The sequence below is a fragment of the Malaclemys terrapin genome, chromosome 3, assembly GCF_027887155.1.
Source record: "Malaclemys terrapin pileata isolate rMalTer1 chromosome 3, rMalTer1.hap1, whole genome shotgun sequence".
NCBI classification, from domain to species: Eukaryota; Metazoa; Chordata; order Testudines; family Emydidae; genus Malaclemys; species Malaclemys terrapin.
In genome coordinates, this window is record NC_071507.1 from 135945560 (window position 1) to 135969109 (window position 23550).

Genomic DNA, 23550 nt, shown 5'->3' on the forward strand with positions numbered 1-23550 from the left:
CTATAGTACTATCATTCATTGTATTTTTCTGATTGGCTTGTAAGGCATAGTATTTTGAGAAATGCATGGGTCAGATGTCATGCAAATCTGCAGCACTGCTCTTTTAGTGTTCCTTTCAAGCCAATCTAGTCCACTAAACAAAGCCTTTGCAACTTTAAAAGGCTGCAGTATTGACAGCAATAAATGGGTCAGCAAACTTTGGCTCCCAGCCTGTCAGGGTAAGCCTCTGGTGGGATGTTTTGTTTACTTGGAGCATCTGCAGGCATGGAGTCCCTCAGCTCCCTGGGGCTGTGGTTCACCGTTCCCAACCAATGAGAGCTGCGGGAAGTGGCGCCATGGGGCTCCATGCCTGCAGACGCTCCAGGTAAACAAAATGACAATGTATTAGATATTCAATTCAATGATTCCAGAGAGTTTAAAATCATCAAATTTGGTGTAGACCCATTTATAAGCCGACCCCCGCTCTGATGCGTCACCTTTTTTACCAAAAATATTCGGCTTATGAATGAGTATACACGGTATTAGCCTAAATCCATTTCTTTGTGAATATTCACTTGGGTCATGAGATGCTTGTGATCAAGTCTTGCCTCAGCATAATCAAAAGCACAATTAAAAGCTATACCTCTCCATGCACGTGGGATGCCAAATTTTGTTTAAAAGATGCTATTTAAATCATATTAGATGCTGACGGTATGCTCAGTGCAGTACAAGACACAAAAATACAGTCTCTGCCCTGAAGATCATATAATGTAAATGAAAGACATAGAAAAACCAAGGCAAACTGGGTAGCCCAGAGGAAGGCATTAACTTAAATTTTTATTACTATTATTGTTTATACTGTGGTAGCTCCCAAACACTCCATTCAGTTCTGTTGTGATGGGCACTATACAGTTTAGTTTGTCATGAGCTATCACTTTTCCAGTGTGACGCTGGGGTGGAGAGGGAGTCTGAGGGTTTCACTGGAGAAATCAATCTTGTACACATGAAATACTAGTTGTGAAAAATAAGAATAAGCCCCTCTCTCTTTGTCTCTCATATTTGTGATGCTTGTCCATCCATTCCAGGAACAATATTGCGCAATTACAGGATATGCCCTTTAGTCTCCAATAGTGCTTAAAGTACCTTGTCTCCAGCTCATTTTCTCCCTCTCCCCCATCAATCGATCATGTGAAATGTGAACTTTCAAATGGATCCCAACAGGCACTGAAATTCAGCTCAGCTCATGGAGGTGAGCGTGGTTGGGAGGAGTGAATTAATACTTTGGCTACCGCTATTGTTTAAGATGACCTGATATCAGAGAGACAAGGTGGATGACATAATATTTTTTATTGGACCAACTTCTGTTGGAAAGAGAGACAAGCTTTCTGATCCAATAAAAGATATTACCCACCCTCCTTCTCTCTACTATCTGGAACCAACGTAGCTACAACACCACCACTACTTACAAAGGAAATGTTAAAGAATTTGCTTTGAGCCTTACCCCTCTTTTTTTTTTCTTCATTTTATAATGTATCCAGAAGGTTGAAAGTTTTTATTTTTTGAAGCACCAGAATGATCAAGTCTTGTTTTCCCTAGTTTTGCTGAAGGACTTTTGGGAGCCTGCTCATCCCCCATGTGAAGGGATGGCCAATCTTTAACAAAAATACCCTTTCTCCTAAGTGTTTATTAGACATTAGGCAAAATAGATGTTCATAATAATACATAGCGCTTATCTAGCGCTTTTCATCAGTAGATCTCAAAGTGCTTTACAAAGGAGGTCCACATTTTATAGGTGGGGAAACTGAGGCACAGAGCAGGGCAGTGACTTGCCCAAAGTCACCCAGCAGGCCAGTAGCAGAACTGGTAACAAAGCCCAGCTAGCCTGAGTCCCAGTCCATAATCAAATAAATAAATAAAAAACTACAACACTCCCCCCCCCCCCACGCCAAATTTTATAGTCTGAAAAAGTCTCCACTTTGCAATTACTCTGCTGACAGTTTCTTATGAATTTATAATCCCACTAACTTCTCTAGTTACCCATGGAGCTCCGGGTAGATGTGATGTGAACTAAGATTTCTAGTTACCCACAGAGCTCTAGATAGATGTGATCAGAATTTCTAATGTAAAAAATAAGCAAGGGAAAAAAGGCTTTAAAAAGACTAAAACCAACCAACCAAATCTATTTCAAGCCACCTTTATATATCCCAAAAGGAGCAAAAAATGTACACCCTCCAAATTTCTCCCCACCCCCCTTCCCTGCATAGGTTGTCTTATAGCTAGACAGTTTTCTGAACTGAAGTGAACAGAACATAGTGCATCAGTGTACATAGGAAAAATTATCTTCATCGTGCAAAAAGTAACATGAATATCTTCCACTGGGCAGTTGTACGTACACAAGAAAGAGACCTAGACACACTTAAAAAATAAAACTGAGAATTTAAGAAAAACTGTGGAATAAAATAATAAATTGCAGAATCCATGACTTTTCATGCACTTGATTTTCTGGTGTTCCTGCCCATTCCTACTCAAATGGCTTAGAAAAAACAAATATAGATATAAGCTTTCAAACAAACACTGAGATTTAGTTAAAAAAACCAGAACCAGGTTCAGGGTTCTACACCAGTAATCTGAAAGTAAATAATGTTTTGTTTATTAAATCCCAGTAGCTGGTGGCATAGAGCAGAAAAATCTTAATTTGATGGTGAACAGAACTTTTGTTAACCTTTGTTGTAGTCTAGTTTGTTGTTTCTTAGCACTCATTTATGTAATGTGAAAGCATTCAGATCTTCAGACTTGACAATCATAGAATCAAAGAATATCAGGGTTGGAAGGGACCTCAGGAGGTCATCTAGTTCCAACCCCCTTCTCAAAACAGGACCAATTCCCAACTAAATCATCCCAGCCAGGGCTTTGTCAAGCCTGACCTTAAAAACCTCTAAGGAAGGAGATTCCACCACCTCCCTAGGTAACCCATTCCAGTGCTTCACCACCCTCCTAGTGAACAAGTTTTTCTAATATCCAACCTAAACCTCCCCCACTGCAACTTGAGACCATTACTCCTTGTTCTGTCATCTGCTACCATGGAGAACAGTCTAGATCCATCCTCTTTGGAACCCCCTTTAGTCTTCTGCAGACTAAACAATCCCAGTTTCCTCAGCCTCTCCTCATAAGTCACGTGCTCCAGCGCCCTAATCATTTTTGTTGCCCTCCTCTGGTCTCTTTCCAATTTTTCCACATCCTTCTTGTAGTGTGGGGCCCAAAACTGGATACAGTACTCCAAATGAGGCCTCACCAATGTCGAATAGAGGGGAATGATCAAGTCCCTCGATCTGCTGGCAATGCCCCTACTTATACAGCCCAAAATGCCATTAGCCTTCTTGGCAACAAGGGCACACTGTTTACTCATATCCAGCTTCTCGTCCACTGCAACTCCTACGTCCTTTTCTGCAGAACTGCTTCCTAGCCATTCGGTCCTTAGTCTGTAACAGTGAATGGGATTCGTCCGTCTTAAGTGCAGGACTCTGCACTTGTCCTTGTTGAACCTCATCAGGTTTCTTTTGGCCCAATCATCTTATTTGTCTAGGTCCCTCTGTATTCTTTCCCTACCCTCCAGCATATCTACCACTCCTCCCAGTTTAGTGTCATCTGCAAACTTTCTGAGAGTGCAATCCACGCCATCCTCCAGATCATTAATGAAGATATTGAACAAAACCGGCCCCAGGACCGACCCTTGGGGCACTCCGCTTGAAACTGGCTCCAACTAGACATGGAGCCGTTGATCACTATCTGTTGAGCCCAACGATTTAGCCAGCTTTCTATCCACCTTATAGTCCATTCATCCAGCCCATACTACTTTAACTTGCTGGCAAGAATACTGTGGGAGACTGTATCAAAAGCTTTGCTAAAGTCAAGGAATAACGCATCCACTGCTTTCCCCTCATCCACAGAGCCAGTTATCTCCTCATAGAAGGCAATTAGGTTAGTCAGGCATGACTTGCCCTTGGTGAATCCATGCTGACTGTTCCTGATCACTTTCCTCTCCTCTAAGTGCTTCAGAATTGATTCCTTGAGGACCTGCTCCATGATTTTTTCAGGGACTGAGGTGAGGCTGACTGGCCTGTACTTCCCCAGATCCTCCTCCTTCCCTTTTTAAAAGATGGGCACTACATTAGCTTTTTTCCAGTCATCCTGGACCACCCCCGATCGCCATGAGTTTTCAAAGATAATGGCCAATGGCTCTGCAATCACATCCACCAACTCCTTTAGCACGCTCGGACGCAGCGCATCTGGCCCCATGGACTTGTGCTCGTCCAGTTTTTCTAAATAGTCCCGAACCACTTCTTTCTCCACAGGGGGCTGGTCAGCTCCTCCCCATACTGTGCTGCCCAGTGCAGCAGTCTGGGAGCTGACCTTGTCTGTGAAGACAGAGGCAAAAAAAGCATTGAGCACATTAGCTTTTTCCACATCCTCTGTCACTAGGTTGCCTCCCTCATTCAGTAAGGGGCCCACACTTTCCTTGACTTTCTTCTTGTTGCTAACATACCTGAAGAAACCCTTCTTGTTACTCTTAACTCCAAGTGTGATTTGGCCTTACTGATTTCACTCCTGCATGCCTGAGCAATATTTTTATACTCCTCCCTGGTCATTTGTCCAATCTTCCACTTCTTGTAAGCTTATATAATATGCTATATTCTATGAAAAATAGGTAAACAATTTAACATGTATTTCTAAAAAAAAAATTGGATGAGTCATGGCAGAAATTTTATTTCCTAGATGATTGGGCCAGAAAAGAGGAACCACTGTGATAATCTAGTGCAGCAGTTCTCAAACATCATTGCACCGCGACCCCCCTTCTGACAACCAAAATTATTCCATGACCCCAGGATCGGGGACGGAAGCCTGAGCCTCGCTGCCCCGGGTTGGGGAAGGAGACAAAAGCTCAAGCCCAAGGGCTTCAGCCCCAGTCAGGGGGCCTGTAACCTGAGCCCTGCTGCCCAGGGCTGAAGCCCTCGGGCTTCGGCTTCAGCCCTGGGCGGTCGGGCATGGGCTTTGGCCCCAGGGCCCAGCGAGTCTAACGCCAGTCCTGGCGACCCCATTAAAATGGGGCTGCGACCCACTTTGGGACCCACAGTTTGAGAACCACTGATCTAGTGTGATTTTCTGCATATGTTATGCCATAGAATTTCACCCTGCATCAATTTATGGTTGAACTAGAGCATTGTTCAGACAGGGTTGAATAGATGGGCCTAAACCACATCATTAGAGCCACCCCCCTACCCCAAACTAAATGACGTGCAGATCCCATATCCAGTGGTAATGGTCACAACAGGTGATTTGTCAATTTTTATTTTACAATTCTGTGGGTCAGTTGACATTTACCAGTGGGCTAATTTCTAATTAGTCATCGAACATTTTTAGAATATCACTGATACATGTCCATTGCTATCTTCTTTTTTTAGGCTACACAACCTTCTTCTATTTATGGTATCCTGACTCTTATCAAGATTCTGTATCTGATGTATAAGAAAAGAAAGGAAAGGCAAGCAGCTGGAGTAAAACAGAAAGCCAAAAGCAAATCAGAAAATAAACTCTGATAAAAGCTCTCCTAGCAGAAGACACTAAAAATCTAAACCAACAGCACATTAAGCAAAAAATCAATATTTTATTGACTAGAAAACAGAGTTATACACTTGTGGTTAGTTATTATCCACATAGATTTTATACTATTGCAGTTTGGCACTGGCCTATTTTCATATAGTGTACTTTTCTTTTTGTCTTCTTAATGTAATTATCACTTTCAATTAAATAAGGGAATGAGATCTTAATGCAACTGAGGTCAAAGAAAAGACTCCTATTAACAGCAATAGACTTTGGATCAGCTCCTAAAAGGACACCCGTGCTCCTGAAGTTAATATGAGTAAGATGTGCTTTAAAACACATCAGGAGTGTGGTAAATGGTACAAAACCTGCCCTCGAGTATTTCATTGCACCATTCTCAATGGCTCAGTATTATGATAGTTTAATGACATGAAAGCGTGGAACAAAGGGAAGGAACATTTGTAACACTAATCTACTTGGCCTTTAATATAGACACTTTTACTTTAAAAGCTCAGCAAGCAGATTAAATCCTCTCAAAGTGACATAAATGAGATATAGGAACAAAACTACATTGTTCTGTTGGCCTATCGATTGTAATGAAAATATTATTAAAAACCATTGCTATAATGCTGGTAAATGTACATGGCTCTTAACAAAATGAGTAAGTCATGCTCCTTGTTCTAAAGCATTGACAGTCTTAATATAGACAAGGCAAACACATAAGATATTAGATCACAGTTCAAAGTGAGAGCAAGGAGAAACTATTCATGATGAGACAGATGGATGAATTTCTGGAAAATGGGTTTTCAGGAGAAGAGAGAGGTGGCTTGGCAGACAGGAAGGTGACTCTCAAGCCATGTTTACACTAGGAAAAGAGGTGTATGTTTAGTATGTACTAAAATCCTAGTGTAGACAAGGTGTAACCCACTCACATACTGAGTGTGGTGTTCTGTCCCATCTAGTGGCACCAAGACCACTTAAAGAGGGAGATAAAATTAGGCAGCTCTACAGCCTTAGCTAAGGGCCATGTGGCTTTTAGCTCATGCGATAGAGGCTCATGCAATAAGCTCCAGAAGCCCCAGGTTTGATCCTGTCCACCAATGACAAGGGTCTGACGGCATTCAAAAGGCAGTTGCAGTTTTAAGACATGTTAGTGTTTGGAAACTATACATTAGCGCTCTGATTGGGGGAGCTCATTGATTCCGATGGCAGATTAAAGTGTAGTTTTGTTTATTTATATCCTGAAAAGATGACTTAGCAAAAAAAAAGTTTAACTAAAACTAGCTAATTTTGGTAAAGGGGCTGTAGTTCAGCTCTGCAAATCACTAGTCTCAGAACAGATTTTTGTTTGTTTGTTTAAGAAGGGATATAAGCCTTGATGCTTCAGAGCATAAACCGACCACTCAGTGCTGGCAGGACCAGATTTAGGGGCAGGTGACTGCCTGGGGTGCCCAGCGTTGGGGGTTGTTTTTGTTGTTAGCAACAAAAGGGAAAATAGAATGTTTGAAGTAAAATGTTTCAGATATTTCGTATGTGGTTGGCAACCTCCGGCACGCGGCTTGTCAGGGTAAGCACCCTGGCGGGCTGGGCCAGTTTGTTTACCTGCCTCGTCCTCAGGTTCGGCCGATCGCGGCACTTTGTCTGGGGTGCCATTTGGTCTAGGGCATGCCCTGGTGGTAGGTATTAGTAAGAAACTACCAGGATGGGCAACATACACTATAATTGTGCACTCTGGATTTTCTTGCATCTTCATCTGGAGCAGCTGGTGCTGGCCACTGTTGGAGATGGGATACTGGATTAGATGGGCCCATTGATCTGATACAGTCTGGCAATTCCTCTTTTCCTTAATCATAATGCATGAAAAAAATGTAAAGAAATCTTTCCCCCCCCCCATGTTATTCAACTTATATGTAGTTCTTAGTAATGTGTCCTAATAGAGAAACAGAAATTTGTTGCTATGAGCGACTATGAAGTGTAAGTAATGAAAATGTCATTTACAGACACTTTTTCCAAAAACCATCTACGAATATGCACCTGAAACTTTGGACACACAATTAATTGCTTGGCTAAGCCCCACATTTTTGCAAACTGCTTAGTTAGCATTCATTATACTGAGAATCAGAAAATTGGAAAAAGTGAGTGGGTCATTGATTAAGCATAGAGTGATGCAAAGGAATTCTGACTTACAACTTGGAGCAAAGATTATACAGCTTTTTAATTGCCCTATAGTGTATTCAGTGGTGTAAATTATGGAGGAAATGGCCTTCTGTCCCCTCACCTGACCCTCCTGGCCATGGAGTGGACTCTTGACTCTCTCTGCTGGTGGGCATCTATTTCTCCTACTCCTTTCTGTCTTACAAGGCAGAGAAGTAGCACCCCCTCTGGAGTGGTAGAAGTCTTTCCTTTCTGTACAACAACCCCCTACCTTCTGCACATAGCGAAATGACTGCTTTGCCGGCAGCCTTCTTTGTCTGCCCAGCAGCCTTGAGGTACAGAGAGAAGGGGGGACATTGTTCAGATTAAATATTGTGGCCCAGCGGGGAATGCACCACCACTTTCCACCTGAGTGTCTGCATCAGTAGAGTACTGATATAAGTTTTCTTCAAGGAGGTCATCTATTATGTCTTCCAAATACAGATTTTTCATAGTCGTTCTTGGATTATATAATATAAAATTCTAAAGCTCCCAACAGCAGAGTGCACTGTTTTACAAGGACAAACATACTGTATTTCCATTAAAATATATATAGAAATTTCTTTGGAAATGTTTTCTTAACCAGAACTGTGTAAAAATCTTTTTACAAGATATAAGGCATGCATGTAGCAGCTGAGCACTGTGATAGAATTGAACTGCTGGTGGAAAGCAACTTGAATGACTAAATAACTCTTATGGCCTTTAAATGAATTTCTGACTGCAGGGTAAGGAAGTACTTGGTTACAGCATGCGAGAATAATGTGTCTCTCTCTAACTATGCAGCCGAACCACATTCGCGACAGAGGATGTCATCTTGCTGGGTGAGGAATCCTTGTCCCACCAGCGAAATGGAACATTTTACACAATTAAAGCAGTCACTGTGCCACTGGCGCTCTTCAAATGAGATAAATTTGGCACCTCCAAGAGCTGAAAAAGAAATTAGAAAAAAGGGAATTCAATATATTTTAGAAGAGATCAGAAATAGATTGTTTTTGAATAGAGCATGTTGTCTTCGTTCACACTAAAATCTACTGGCATCCTACAGTTTGAAATAGCCTGTAGAAATAGATATGCCCAACATATGCATAGTAGGAACTAAAAATTAGAGATGGGGAAAACGTTTGCAACAAAGCCCCAAACTGTGAGACACCTGTTTTCATATCCCATTACGGTCTCTAAACATGGACCTGGCTCATCAAAACATCCACTAACCCTGCACCCAGTTTCCAGCAAACTGCCATAGAAATCAGAGGCAACATGTACAGAAGGCATGCAGGGTTTAGTGCCTGGGCCCAGTGGCCAAACGTGCCGGGGGGAGGTGCAGTGGGAGAAGGACAGAGCCTTCCACCCCCCTCAGGTAATGTGGGCCGGGAGAGTGCAGTGGCCCCGGGCTTGGTGCAGGTCAAGGGAGGAAAAATGTGGGGGTGTTCACGTGTCCTCCCCTTTAGATTGTGCCCCCCAGTATGGGGAGGAATGAGTCGTCTATGATAGAAATCATGGGTAATGTGTGGGTTGTGTGGTTCCAGTGCAAAACCAAGTTTAATTCAGACATTTCAATTAAGTATCTCTAAGATTTAGGGATTTTCATAGTCCAGGACTCAAACTGAAAGTCACTAGATTTGATCTATGTGAAACACAAGCTCCCAGAAAAAGACTACCCTCGGGTATACTGGTGAATTGTGGAACTCTATAGGTTAACATGTTAATTAAGATTTTTTCTGTCTCAGAGATTCCTGAATCTGTTCCTGTCCCCCACCTTGTAATCTTATCACAGCAGACTGAATTTCCCCTCACTTTCCTTGATTTATTTATATGAGGATCAGACATCCGTCATTAGCTGACTCCATTACACTTCATCATTGGGCTAGAGGAGTAATAGATTCACTACTACTAGTCTCAATTAATGGTCTCAGAATAGTCAGTGTGTTAACCTGACATTGAATTATAAATGATTTAAGCACACAGGGCTAAATCATGATTCAATTTTTCCATGAGTGGCAAGATCTCTTACTTTGATAAATGTGCCTTAGCTGCACAGAACAGTTAAATCTAATTAACCTACAATTGTACTAGTTTTATGTCTAAAAAAACCTAATTACTAAAATAATGTATATGTTTGTGTGCCTACTAGAGGTAGGATACTATTAAGTGTCTCTTCATGTATCCTTAGGGACCTGAGGCACTCAACTTCACTTTGCAGCTTTTTCCACTCCAAGCATGTACAAGACATTTATATAAACCACAAGAGAAGCTCTTTTAGTACATAAAAATAATGTAATGCTTAGCTTGTACTGAATGACACGTGATTTACATGTTCCAACAAGGTATCTTGCATGTAATATGGAGGGGAGCTAGATTCTGTCTTCATTTACATCTGTGGCACTCCGTTTAGTAGTAATGAGGTTTAAATGGATGGGGTTGCATTTACTTAGCTAAGAACAGAATTTGGTTCATGGAGCTCACTTTCATATGGCTGTGAGCCTACAGACTGTCCCTTCAATGGGGTAAGTTTTATAACAAAGAGCTTTATAGAGAGAATCAAATAGATTTTGTTTCTTCCTTTTGAGTGCATTGGAGGATAAATACAGGAGGGCCCCTTTCGTGTCACAAGACACCATGGGACAGCTCTGCAGCTGATGTATATTGCCCTGGCTTCACTGAAATCGTCTTCCCATCACTGAAGTCAATGGAGCTATGACAATTTACACCAGCTGAGGATCTGCCCTAGTGTGTATATATGTAGGTACTTATATGGCCACTTCAGTACCTTACAAACATGAATGAATTTATCCTCACAACACCCCTGTGAGGTGAGGGTTATTACTAACCTAATTTTGCAAATGGGCAGTTGAGGCCTAGAGAGAAGAAGTGGCTTACCCAATATCACACAGGAAGCCTGTCAGAACCAGGAACAGAATCAAAATCTCCCATGTCTCCCCAGTGCTTTAACCACAAGACCATCCTTTCCTCCCTATTTAGAAGAGGAGTAAGAAAAATGATAATCTCTACCGGTATGTCTACACTGCAAAGAACAACTTGTGGCACTGAGTCTCAGAGCTCAGGTCAATTGACTTGGCTTGTGGGGCTCAAGCTGGAGGGTTAAAAATAGCACTGTAGATGTACCCTTAGAGATTATCAGTTTCTTTACTCCTCCACTAGATAGGGAGGAAAGGATGGTCTGTGTAAATCCACCATTTACTGTAGTTGAAATGTTCAAGTGACCAGTAGCCCATGCTACAGAGGAAGGCAAAAAGCCCTCAGGGTCTTGCCTGAGCATTTCGGCAATAGCCACCAGCCAGGCACCTAGGAAAGAACTCTCTGGTAACTCAAAGCCTTCTCAATGTAGTGACCCATCACTGACCATTGGGGATATTTATTACTAGCCATTTCTGATCAGTTATGTATCACTGTAGGCAGTCTCCTCATACTATCCCCTCCATAAGCTTATCAAGCTCAGTCTTGAGGCCGGTTAGGTTTTTTGCCCCCACTGCCACCCTTGGAAGGCTGTTCCAGAACTTCACTCCTCTGGGGGTTAGAAACCCTCATCTAATTTTGAGCCTAAACTTGCTGATGGCCAGTTTATGTCCAGGTGTTCTTGTGTCAACATTGGTGCTTAACTTAAATAAATCCTCTTTCTCCCTGGTATTTAGCCCTCTGATATATGTAGAGAGAGCAATCATATCTCCAGTCAGCCTTCTTTTGGTTAGGCTAAACAAAACAAGCTCCTTGTGTCTCCTCTCATACGGTGGGTTTTCCATTTCTCTGATTATCCTAGTAGCCCTTTTCTGCTCCTGCATCAGTTTGAATTTATCATTCTTAAACATGGAAGATCAGAATAGTACATAGTATTCTAAATGAGATCTCACCAGTGCCTTGTCTAATGGTACTAACACTTCCCTGTCTCTACTGGAAATATCTCGCCTGATGCATCCGAGGATCGCATTAGTTTTTTTTCATGTCCGCATCACACTGATGGCTCAGTCATCCCATGATCAACCAGTACACGAAGGTCTTTCTCCTCCTCTGTCGCTTCCAACTGAGAAGTCCCCAGCTTATAGCAAAAATTCTTGTTGTTAGTCGTTAAGTGCATGACCTTGCAGTTTGCACTATTAAATATCATCCAATTTCTATTACTCCAGTTTTCAAGGTCATCCAAATCTTCTTGTATGATAGTCCAGTCCTCCTCCATATTGGCAATATCTCCCAACTTTGTGTCATCCACAAATTTTATTAGCACACTCCCATTTAAGATTGGAGATGGATCCCTGAGGAACACCACTAGTTTCCTCCCTCCAGCCTGACAGTTCAGCTTTCAGTATGACCCACTGTAGTCTCCCCTTTAACCTGTTCCTTATCCAATTTTCAGTTGGTTTAATCCCCATCTTGTCCAATTTAACTAATAATTTCCCATGTGGCACTGTATCGAATGCCTTACTGAAATTCTTGTAGAATAAATCTACTGCATGTCCTTTGTCTAAAAAATCAGTTATCAGTGGGTATCTCTACTCTGCAATGTAAGCCCGGGGTTTGAACTCAGGCTCAAGCCTAAACCCCCTTCTGTCCACACACAAATCACACTAAATCAGGGTTTAGACCCAGGATCCCAGGACCTCGACCCAGGACCTCATGGGGGCAGAGGGCCTGAGTCCAGCTGGGACCCAGGGTTCACACCCTACTGCTTTGCAGGGTAGCCCTGCTGGACTTGTGTTCTGTGAGTCCACCAAAAGTATTCCACAATCCCACAGGCCAAATTTCTTTGTCCTCTAAACAGTAAATTTTGGTGGACAGTCAAGTTTTCATACACTGCACCATGAACAGAGCAGCCATATTTTGGAAGAGCACTAGGAAGTCTGGGATATGGTGGTTGGGCTCAGGCCCGTATGATACCATGTAGAAACTGGAGCCCCAGATTGGGACTCAGGGTTCAACAATTCCTAATCTAGGTTAACCTCAAACCCGAGGTTAACAAACCGAGGGGCTCATAACACAAGTTCTACTAACAGTGTAGTCACACCGAAGAAGTGTTTTTTAAGCAAACTGGTCATTAAAATTCACAATAAGTGCAATTATTTAATTACAAGTGGAATATTTTGTGTTAGTTAATAGACATTTGACCTGAGACAGCACTGATAACGTTTTAGTGGCTGGTCTACTTTAAACGGTTAGACTCACCAGTAATGGGTTTGTTGCAGGCTGCACACTTCTTTGCATAAAGCTTTCTGAAGCAGTCTAGGCAGTATGGATGGTCATCTTTGGAAATAAACTTCTGCCCAGACAGCTGCTTCTTACATCCAGCACACAGAAAGCATTCTTTGTGCCATGGCTGGTCGTGGTATGTCACTCCACCAGTAGTTATCATCTGATGCAGCAACAAAAAGCAAATAAACAAAGGAATGAAAGCATGAACAACAATCTATAGCAATCAGCTGCAACACCAAAATGCGTCATTATTTCCAAAATTCAGATAACATTTGAGCTCTAGTCTAAACTAGGAATTCCCAAGGTATGTGGTATTTTTAAATAAATCCTCTTATTTCTTTTCTCTCTGCCATATATATATATAGAGAGAGTCTCAATTGTTTTCAGTTTGGTTTTTAATCTTGACTGGGCCGGATTGATATGAACATGCAGCTGCATAAGTTATTCATGTTGGTTCCATGGCAGGTACTTATATGGGCTCCAATTGCAGTAGTATCTGTGCACCTCTCCATTTCTAGTGCATTTATTATCAAGACACCGTGTGAGGTAGGAGAGAGCTGTTATCCCCATTTTACACAGACACTAAGTGACTTTGTCCAAGGCCACACAAGAAATCTGTGAAACAGCGGCAATAGAATCCAGGTTTTCCAACTCCCAGGCTAGTACCATGACCACTGGACCATCCCTTTTCTATTTAGAGTATAAACTCTTCAGGGCAGGGAATATCTCCAAAGCATGGGTGGTGGATATAGTAGGCCAGGGGAGGCTAAGCCTCCCCAAACAGCCAGGCTGTGGCCCCGCCTATGCTCCGCCCCGAGGCCCCGCTCCCATGTTCCACTCTTCCCGTGGCCCTGCCCATGCTGCTCCTCTTCCTGCCCTTGCTCAGCCTCCCCCCTGAAGCCGGTGACAGCTAGGGTGGGCGTGCCGGCGGGTGGGCTAGTGCTTGGGGCGGGTCAGTGGGGGTGGACCGGCCAGCAGCCTGGGGCAGCTGGGCGGGCTCAGGGTAGCTGGGGCCAGCCGGCTGGTGGGCCGGTCTGGGGCCAGCTGGGGTGGGCCACCCAGTGGCCCTGGGAGGGCAGGCGGGCCAGATCTTGGGCCGGCCGGTGGACTAGGGCGGGTTGGCTGGTGGCCTGGGGTGGGCGGTAGACAGACTCAGGGCGGCTGGGGCAGGGCTCCTCCAGCCATGGTGGGGGGCTTGGATATCCATCGGGGAGGAGGGGAGTAAGGGATGGGGCCGGGGGATAGCCTCCCTGAATGTGTGTGTGTGGGGGGGGGGGTTCACGGACCTCCCATGTCTCTAGGAGTATTTCTAAACTGCAGCTGGGAAGGGTGATGCCCAGCACAGGTAGACAGACTTGCATTAGCTCTGTTCAAGCTAGGTTGCTAAAGATAGCACTGTGGAAACTGTGGCATGGGTGCAGCTTGTGCTATTTGCCCAAGTCCAAGCCTGTCTAAGCGCCTGTGGCTAGACTGAACCACTACCTGTGCTCCAAAGTCCTCACTACTATTTGTAGCACACTAGCTCAAGCGGAGCTAGTGCAAGTCTATCTACATTGTCTGGGAATCAAACCTCTTAGATGCAGTGCAGACATACCCTAACTTGGGTTTGTATGGTACTTAAACAATGGGGCTATTTCTTGATTGGGAGCTCTAGGTGCTACTGTAACACCAATAATTAACAGCAGCAGAAGCAATGAGGACCCTAGGTTTGGATGGTATGAGAATTCTGTTCATTACAGGTTCATTTTCAATCCCTCAGCAGCTCTTAAGTAACTTTTAAAACATTTTCAAAAATATTTTCTATTGACTAAGTAAGAAGTAGGCAGAATAAGTAAACATTATAGTAAAACATTCTTACACTCTTTAGCAGAGCAAAGCACACAGTGTGAACTTAAATTCTGCTACACCAGTTGTCTTCCTATGCTCTGATATGAAACTATCAACTTTATCTTTGTATTTAGATTAACTCCTTTGGTGCCATCCTGTGAAAAGGTCACTTGTATGCCGTGTGGCTGTGCTCTGCACTTCCTGCTGTTTCATGTAGGTTCAGATTGAAAACCTCTAGGTGTGTATAATGTATGGCATTTACAGAGGTTATTTTAACCTTGTAGTTTCTGTATTCAAACTCTGCCTATAGTGTCCTATTGTGCATATTTTTTTAAAAATTGGGCTACCTTGTTCAGAATTGCATTAAAAAGAGTGTAGTAGCACTTACAGTGTTCTAGCTCTTCCCTTTGGTTATGTTTGGTTAATTACCTTCTTGCAGGAGTAGCAGTGGTGAGCAAACTGCTTCTCAAAACATGGCACACAATAATTCTCATTGTCTTTGGTAATCAAAGGCTTTGTTCCTAATGGTTGCAGGCAGTATTGACAAACAAAACAGGCTTCATGCCAGCAACTTCCTTTAAATTCCATTTTACGAGAACCTGAAAAACAAAACACGAATGTGAGTCCCACTGAAGTTAAGTGATCATCTTGCAGAAGGACAGCTCCTCCCACCCAGCCCCCATCCACCTGAATTTGCATAAACTGAGATTTTAGAATTTTTTCTAGTATCAAAATATTTTAGGACAGGTTCTTCTGTGACACACTGTATTAATTCCCAAAAGTGTTTCTCTTGTCAGTCATCCCAGTGCCCTTCTATCCTGTGCTCAAGCAGCACACTGGATTGAGCACTTCACTTTCACAAACTGGGGATTAATTTGCTTAGATATTTTAGCATGCCCATGAATTTCTCCTAATCTTGAGGTCTTTTCACTTACACAAATTTCCTCCAACTTTCTTATGTCAGGTCAAACTCCTTTACTAATGAATACAAGTCATGCATAAGTAATCTCATTCAAACCAGGCTGGCATTCATTTCTCTTCAAATTAATTTTAATTTCTTTGGCATGATGCAGAAAATGACAGTCTCTTAGTGTTGCTGATCATTTTCACCACAGATCAGTACTAATTTTTTCCACCCTATACAGATTGTCAAAGGTCCAGGACATGATGGTCTGGTACATCTCAGGTGCTGAGGCAATCCCCAAAGGAAACTGCCGATATAAATATCTATCAAAGGAGATTTGAAAGCTCAGAGTTTTGCACTTTGTTTGTTGAGTCAGATCTGCCAAAACCCTTGCTTTGGAGCCCGATTACCATTGCCTCCCATGCCCAATTCATCTACAAAGTCATAACCCGTACACCCCCATGTACTATAGTAATTCTTTTAGTGACTCCACATTGCAATTTTCCTCTTCTCCTCTGGCAGTGCCTCAGTGCTGAGAGATCAGGGACCTCTAATTGTCCCCCATTGTAGGGGAGGAGGAGACATGCTCCAACGCAGGCGATCCTGCAGGGAGGAGAGTGCCCACATTCTGGATGGGGGGAGAAGCTGCTGAGTCAGTTTTGCTTTAACATCATTGGGTTGGAGTTTCCCCTGAGCACTCAGCACTCACCAGAGTGGGTAAGAGAACAGGCCTTGCTGACCCTGCCTACTGGGGCTTATCATCCTGAAGTTAGTAATCAGAAAAATAAGAGATGTTAATGGTATACAAGGCAGAAACAAGCAAGCTTCACCTTGTCACCCTGTCAGTGTACTTTAACTTTTCTCTACTATTCCCAAATGGAGCAGAGACTGATAACCCTCATGCCATTTCTTTATGCCAAACTATAGGGTAGTTTGTAGTGTGGAGAAATAAGCAATAATAAAGGACAATCATGGTAAGGCCACTAAAATCAGCCCTGGTCTACACCTAGAATGTAGCTCAACATAGCTACAGCACTTAGGGGGTGTAAAAATTGCATACCCCTGAGAGATGTAGCTATGCCAATCTACCCACTGGTGTATACATGGCTAGGTTGACAGAAGACTGCATCTGTCAATGGGGCTACTGCTGCTCAGGGAGGTGGAGTTAGTACATAATGTGATAAAGTTCCTCCTCTATCTTAGTGGGTCCTGCGCTTATTGGCGGATTTTCTTGCCTCAGAGATTCATCATGTGGGTTGGGGAACAGCCCAGAGACCTTCCCCTCTGGAAGAACCCACAGTCCAGGTCAATTGGGAGGTTTGGGGAGAACCCGGGCACGCCCTCTACTCCAGGTTCCAGCCCAGGGCCCTGTGGACTGCAGCTATCTATAGTGCCTCCTGTAACAGCTGCATGACAGCTACAACTCCCTGGGCTACTTCCCCATGGCCTCCTCCAAACACGTTCCTTATTCTCACCACAGGACCTTCCTCCTGGTGTCTGATAATGCTTGTGCTCCTCAGTCCTCCAGCAGCATACCCTCTCACTCTCAGCTCCTTGTGCCTCTTGCTCCCAGCTCCTCACACTCACACCACAAACTGAAGGGAGCTCCTTTTAAAACCCAGATGCCCTGATTAACCTGCCAAATTGATTCTAGCAGCTTCTTCTTATTTGGCTCCAGGTGTCCTAATTAGCCTGCCTGTCTTAACTGGTTCTAGCAGGTTCCTGATTACTCTAGTGCAGCCCCTTCTCTGGTCACTCAGGGAACAGAAAATTACTCATCCAGTGACCAGTATATTTGCCCTCTACCAGACTCCTGTACCCCTCTGGTCTGGGTCTGTCACAATAAGAACATAAGAATGGCCATACTGAGTCATACCAAAGGTCCGTCCAGCCCAGTATCCTGTCTGCCAACAGTGGCCAATGCCAGGTGTCCCAGAGGGAGTGAACCTAACAGGTAATGATCAAGTGATCTCTCTCCTGCCATCCATCTCCACACTCTGACAAACAGAGGCTAGGGACACCATTCCTTACCCATCGTGGCTAATAGCCATTAATGGACTTAACCTCCATGACTTTATCCAGTTCTCTTTTAAACGCTGTTATAGTCCTAGCCTTCACAACCTCCTCAGGTAAGGAGTTCCCCAGGTTGACTGTGCGGTGCGCTGTGTGAAGAAGAACTTCCTTTTATTTGTTTTAAACCTGCTGCCTATTAATTTCATTTGATGACCCCTAGTTCTTGTATTATGGGAACAAGTAAATAACTTTTCCTTATCCACTTTCTCCACACCACTCATGATTTTATATACCTCTATCATATCCCCCCTTAGTCTCCTCTTTTCCAAGCTGAAAAGTCCTAGCCTCTTTAATCCCTCCTCATATGGGACCCGTTCCAAACCCCTAATAATTTTAGTGGCCCTTCTCTGAGCCTTTTCTAATGCCAGTATATCTTTTTTGAGACGAGAAGACCACATCTGTACGCAGTATTCAAGATGTGGGCCTATCATGGATTTATATAAGGGCAATAAGATATTCTCCATCTTATTCTCTATCCCTTTTTGATTCCTAACATCCTGTTTGCTTTTTTGACTGCCACTGCACACTGCATGGACGTCTTTAGAGAACTATCCACGATGACTCCAAGATCTCTTTCCTGATTAGTTGTAGCTAAATTAGCCCCCCATCATATTGTATGTATAGTTGGGGTTATTTTTTTCAATGTGCTTTACTTTACATTTATCCACATTAAATTTCATTTGTCATTTTGTTGCCCAATCACTTAGCTTTATGAGATCTTTTTGAAGTTCTTCACAGTCTGCTTTGGTCTTAACTATCTTGAACAGTTTAGTATCATCTGCAAATGTTGCCATCTCATTGTTTATTCCTTTCTCCAGATCATTTATGAATAAGTTGAATAGGATTGGTCCTAGGACTGACCCTTGGGGAACACCACTAGTTACCCCTCTCCATTCTGAAAATTTACCATTTATTCCTACCCATTGTTCCATGAAAGAACTGAGAACAGAACCAACAGAAAAAACTCCTTCTGTCTCTGTAATATGTGTCTACACTATAGGATCACAGAGGCATAGCTACAGCATTGGAACTGCATTGTAGTGCAGACAAGTCTTTAGACATCACCCTGGTCATTTATTTATACTGGTGTAGTTAAAGCGGTATAACACCCCTGTATAGACGATTATACTGGCATAAGCAAGTGCTTATATTTGGGTATGCCTAAACTAGGGAGACTATACTGGTAGCTACATCACTGTAGTGATGCCTATACAACCCTGAAGTGTAGATGTAGCCTACACTAATGGATGTCTTTTTTCCGTCACTGTAAGGCCATGTCTACACTAGCGAGCTTATAGTTGTACAGCTGTACCGATGCAGCTGCGCAACTGTAAGATCGCTCGTGTAGCTGCTGTATGCTGACGGGAGAGAGCTCTCCCATAGACATAATAAATCCACCTAAAGGACTGTTAGTAAATATGTCGACAGGAGAAGCTCTCCTGCCAACATATAACTGTGCACACGAGTGCTTATGCCGGTGAAACTTATGTCGCTTGGGGGGGGTAGGGTGTTTTTTCACCAACATAAGTGATAGTGTACACATGCCTAAGAATACCACCTTCCCAAATGATAGTAGCTAGGTTCAGTCGACCTCACTGTGTCTACACTGGGGGCTAGCTTTGCCTAGGTTTGTTGGTCATGGGTGTGGATTTTGTTCACCTCTGACTGATGTAGATATTCCAACTTAACTTTTTAGTGTAGACCAGGCCTCGGTATAGTTTATGTCTGTAAGGGAAGGGGAATTAACTATAGCACCTTTACAGTAGTATAACTGCATCCACACTATGGGTTTTACCAGTAAAAAAAACAAACAAAAAAAATCAATCACGTCCCCAACCAAAAGAGTATACCAAAACAAAAACTGTGTGTAGACCAGGCCTAAGTATTTTGGAACCAAGGTCTCCTGAAAAATTAGCCAACCCTCCTTTCCCATTGGTTTCTCTTAATGTTTGCCAGATCCTATTTGTTAATGCCCTAGACCAGTGTTTCTCAAGGACCGGTCCCTGAGATTTCCCTGACACAGTTTAGGAAGGGACCAAGCTGTCTCTGGTATCAAAAAGGTTGAGACACACTGCCCTAGACAAGCCTGTTCATCTTGCCACATATGGGCTGCCATTGTCTCTTCAGTTGCATGGTGTTTTCAGGGAATCTCCCACTATTGAGTTAGGATTGAATCTGCCAAACTCATGCAGAAACACCACCATGGTAAATCCTGAACAGAGCTGGTTGAAAAAAACAAAGTGATTTAGTGACAAATTTTAGAAATTCCAAAGTGGTTTAAGTTTTGCAGGGTTCAAAATAAGACTAATTTCCTGTGGGAATTCTTTACGATTCCCCTTCTTCCCCCCCCCCCCCTCCACAAAGCTGTCATTTTTACTGAAATCATTTTTGAAACTGGTTTTCAGTAAAAAAACAAAACTAAACCCAGTGTTTGGTAAATTAAAAATGTTGATAATTTTAAGACATTTAATCTGATATAAATTCAAGTTAAAACTAATCATAGAAAACACCACAAAAACAAAACAAAAACAAAACATCTTGAAACTTTTCTTTCAAATTTTTTTCATCTTTGAAGATGACATTTTTAACAACAAAAATTTCCATGCAAAAAAAACCTGTAACCAGGTCTGATCCCTGAAGGTCTAGATGACATAATGGAAAAATACAGATAGTAGTGTTCCCTACGCTCATACTAGCACTCCCACTGTAGCAAGTCTAATTGTAATTTTCCTGAAAATTGCCAGTGTAGGCAAAGTCAATGAGTCTATGTGGACAAATCTGATTCTGTTTCAAGACTGTAATATTATTCCTTGTGGGGTGTAATATAATTACACATGCAATGTTAGATCACAGAAGATGAGCATGTATCTGCCTTCCCCCACCCCACTAACTGACAGAAGGATTAAATGCGGGGAGATAGTCCACTGCATGCTGTACTGAAAACCAAGAAATTATACTTTACAGCTTAACTATCCAAGTGCTTGCAGTTAATTAAAAGTGCAATATAACCATTTCACAGAGGTAGCGAAGAGTCCTTGTTATCTTACCAGGCATAATGGCCTTCTGACAGTGGAAGCACTTCGATGAATACTCATTAGAATAACACTGAGTACACAGCAAGAGCTCATCCTTGGCAGCAAAAGGCTTTTCCACCAAAGAGTGATTGCATTTGGCACACTTGAAGCACGCTTCATGCCAGTGGCGGCCTTTATAGGCGAGATCCTTTGAGACAGAAAATACATGTTAATGGAAAGCATTTGTTTACCCCCACAGCCCCACACTTTTTTTTTTTTTTTTTTTTTTTTTTTAAGCTAAACAAAAACCAGTTGGAGAGTGACTGGACCAGTGGCTTGTGTCACTGTATGGAGGGTAATTGTCAAAGATGACAAAATCTATCCAGAGTGGAAAGACAGTCAGGATATTCTGTAGTTCACTTTTATTGGCCACAAAGAGCTGCTTTGGCTCAGGCTATAGTTGATACTCCATGCCCCCACACTTGAGAAGTATTTTTTGTTTAATATAAAGGATGACTTTGTATTTTAAAGGCAATCTTCCCGGGAAACAAATGGGTTTCATCCCTTTAATAAACACCATCAGATTGTTTTTTCTTGCATGGTCTCCACATGAAAAACTCAGGTTTTTTTTTTTCCCCTGGAAGACTATGGACAACTGAAGAACTTAAAGGGTTATGGCCTCACAGATAGCAAGCAAGTGAAACCTGTTTAACTGAGCGGGGAAGTGATTTTTACTCAGACTATTGCATTTGTTTGTTTTTTGTTAAAACCCATTTAACTCAATCACCCTCTAACAAGCTGGAAGGAAAGATTTTATTTTAATAATCCAACATGCTTAAGCGCTGAGAAAGCTAAGACGATACATACAAGGTTTTCCCTTTGTTTCATTAAAATCAAGGAAGATATGGCTTAAGACTCCTGACATTTCTAAGGTTTAAAAAAAAAAACAAGCAGAAAAACAAACAGCTAAACAGCAACAAATCCTATAAGAAATAAACCAAATCCTTCCAGGTCTTCTTTCTAATGAAAGAAGCACAAAAGGGCACAAATTCTATCCCTTTTATTGCCCTTGCCAGTCCCCCTTAAAGTAATAAAAGGGGAAATAAAATACACAAGACTTGATTTTAAGAGGTGCTGAACACCTACTGCTCTCTCCAAGTGCCTATACAACAAAAACTGTTGTCAAAGAGTAGCCTGAGGCAAAAAATAACTAAAAATAAATACAAAGGAGATAAGAAGGAGGCAGAGAGCTGGCCCCTTAATTCTGTGAGGAACAACCAATTGTCAGCCTAAGGGGGCAATTTTTTTAGTTGACAGTTGTACCCCCTTCATTTCACTCCTATTATTTTTTCCTGTCTCTCAGGCCTGCTCTATGCCTAAAACTTAGGCCAACTTAGCTATGTAGCTCAGGAGTGTGAAAAATTCACACCGCTAAGAAACTTTCTATTAAGGCAACCTAAGTCCTGGTGTAGAATTCTTCCATCCACTTAGCTACCTCCTCTCGAGCGGGTGATTTACTACAGCGATGGAAGTGCTGTGCCGCTGTAGTGCTTGTAATGTAGACACGCTATAGTCCTAGGGAGATGATTCAACCATTCATCTAGGGGACAAAATCATTAGTATGAAAAGATCCTGCTGCTTAGCTTGTTTTAAAATTAAATTTTGGATTAGGCAGGTTGGTTGGGCTTCAGAATACAGGCTCTCTTGGCCACATAGAAGAATTTGCTGTTGAAAATGCAGGTCATAGAGTTTTGGGACAGTTCTCCCCAAATCAGCAATTTTTCCTTGATAATTTCCATATGAAACACAGCTGGGCCCTATCTTGAACCTCCACAAGGGCCATTGACCCCTTCCCTGAAGAGGAAGGACCTTGCCCACCATTACCCTCCCATTATCCTCTGGCCTCTTTGAGCGGGTTCTGCTAATGTAACGGGGTCATAAAGCCATCAGACCCAGACCTCTAGGGATTTCCCCCCAATGTAGGGTGCTTCCCCAGGCTGATAGAACACCCCTAGATCATCTGTGGCAGATACCTTTAGCATAGGGGAAATGCTGTGGCACTGATGCAGAGACAGAGATGTTGTTGGCTGGGCTGCTGCTGTGCCCTGGCTTGTCTGAGCTTCTGCAGTGGCCATTTAGGGCTACGGACAGGAATCACAAGTTCAGGCAGCTCTCAGGCAGTTCTACCCTGAACTTGGGGCTAAACCATCACCAAGACAGCGCAGGATAGGACAGGCTTAAAGCTGAAGTAAAGAAACTTCCACTTAATCGCAATCCCTGTGCCGAGGTCAGCTTCCATATTAACTGGGCCCTGAGAACATGATATATGCTAAGTGCATGGTCTGGGAATTCCTGAGCTCAAATCGTGGATCAGACACTGATTTCTCTTTGAGTCTGGACCGCTTTCTAAGGGTATGTCTACACTAGAGCGGGAATGTGTAAATTCCAGCTTGAGGAGACATAGCTTGAGGAGACATACCCACACTAGCAATGATTCAGCAAGCATGCTAAAAATAGAAGCAAGCTAAAAATATGGCGCAAGCAGCATGAGGGGTTATCTCCCTGAGTACCTGTCTATGGTCTTGGATGGGATTGTACTTGGGATGGCTAGCCACTCATGCCTCTGCAGCTACACTTCTAGTTTTAGTGTACTGGCTCAATCAGGCCTAACACAGGTATGTCTCCCTGAGCTGGAATATACATCTTCCAGCTCCAGCATAGGTGTACCCAAATCTCAGGCTTAATTTCTTCATCTGTAAATTG

At 42.8% G+C, this 23550-nt stretch overlaps 1 protein-coding gene across 6 annotated transcripts in view; it reads right to left on the reverse strand.

The window, feature by feature from the left end:
* Positions 1 to 5621: 5621 nt before the first annotated feature.
* FHL5 (four and a half LIM domains 5) overlaps positions 5622 to 23550 on the reverse strand; it is a 43575-nt gene continuing 25646 nt past the window's right edge. For all 6 annotated transcript variants that reach the window (XM_054021735.1, XM_054021731.1, XM_054021732.1 and 3 more), the window contains 4 exons: positions 20821 to 20995; positions 15226 to 15395; positions 12943 to 13129; positions 5622 to 8697 (listed from right to left, as the gene is read on the reverse strand). In XM_054021735.1, coding sequence (XP_053877710.1) covers positions 8546 to 8697; positions 12943 to 13129; positions 15226 to 15395; positions 20821 to 20995 — 684 coding nt within the window. In that variant the 3' untranslated portion in view covers positions 5622 to 8545. The remainder of the gene's footprint in view (positions 8698 to 12942; positions 13130 to 15225; positions 15396 to 20820; positions 20996 to 23550) is intronic.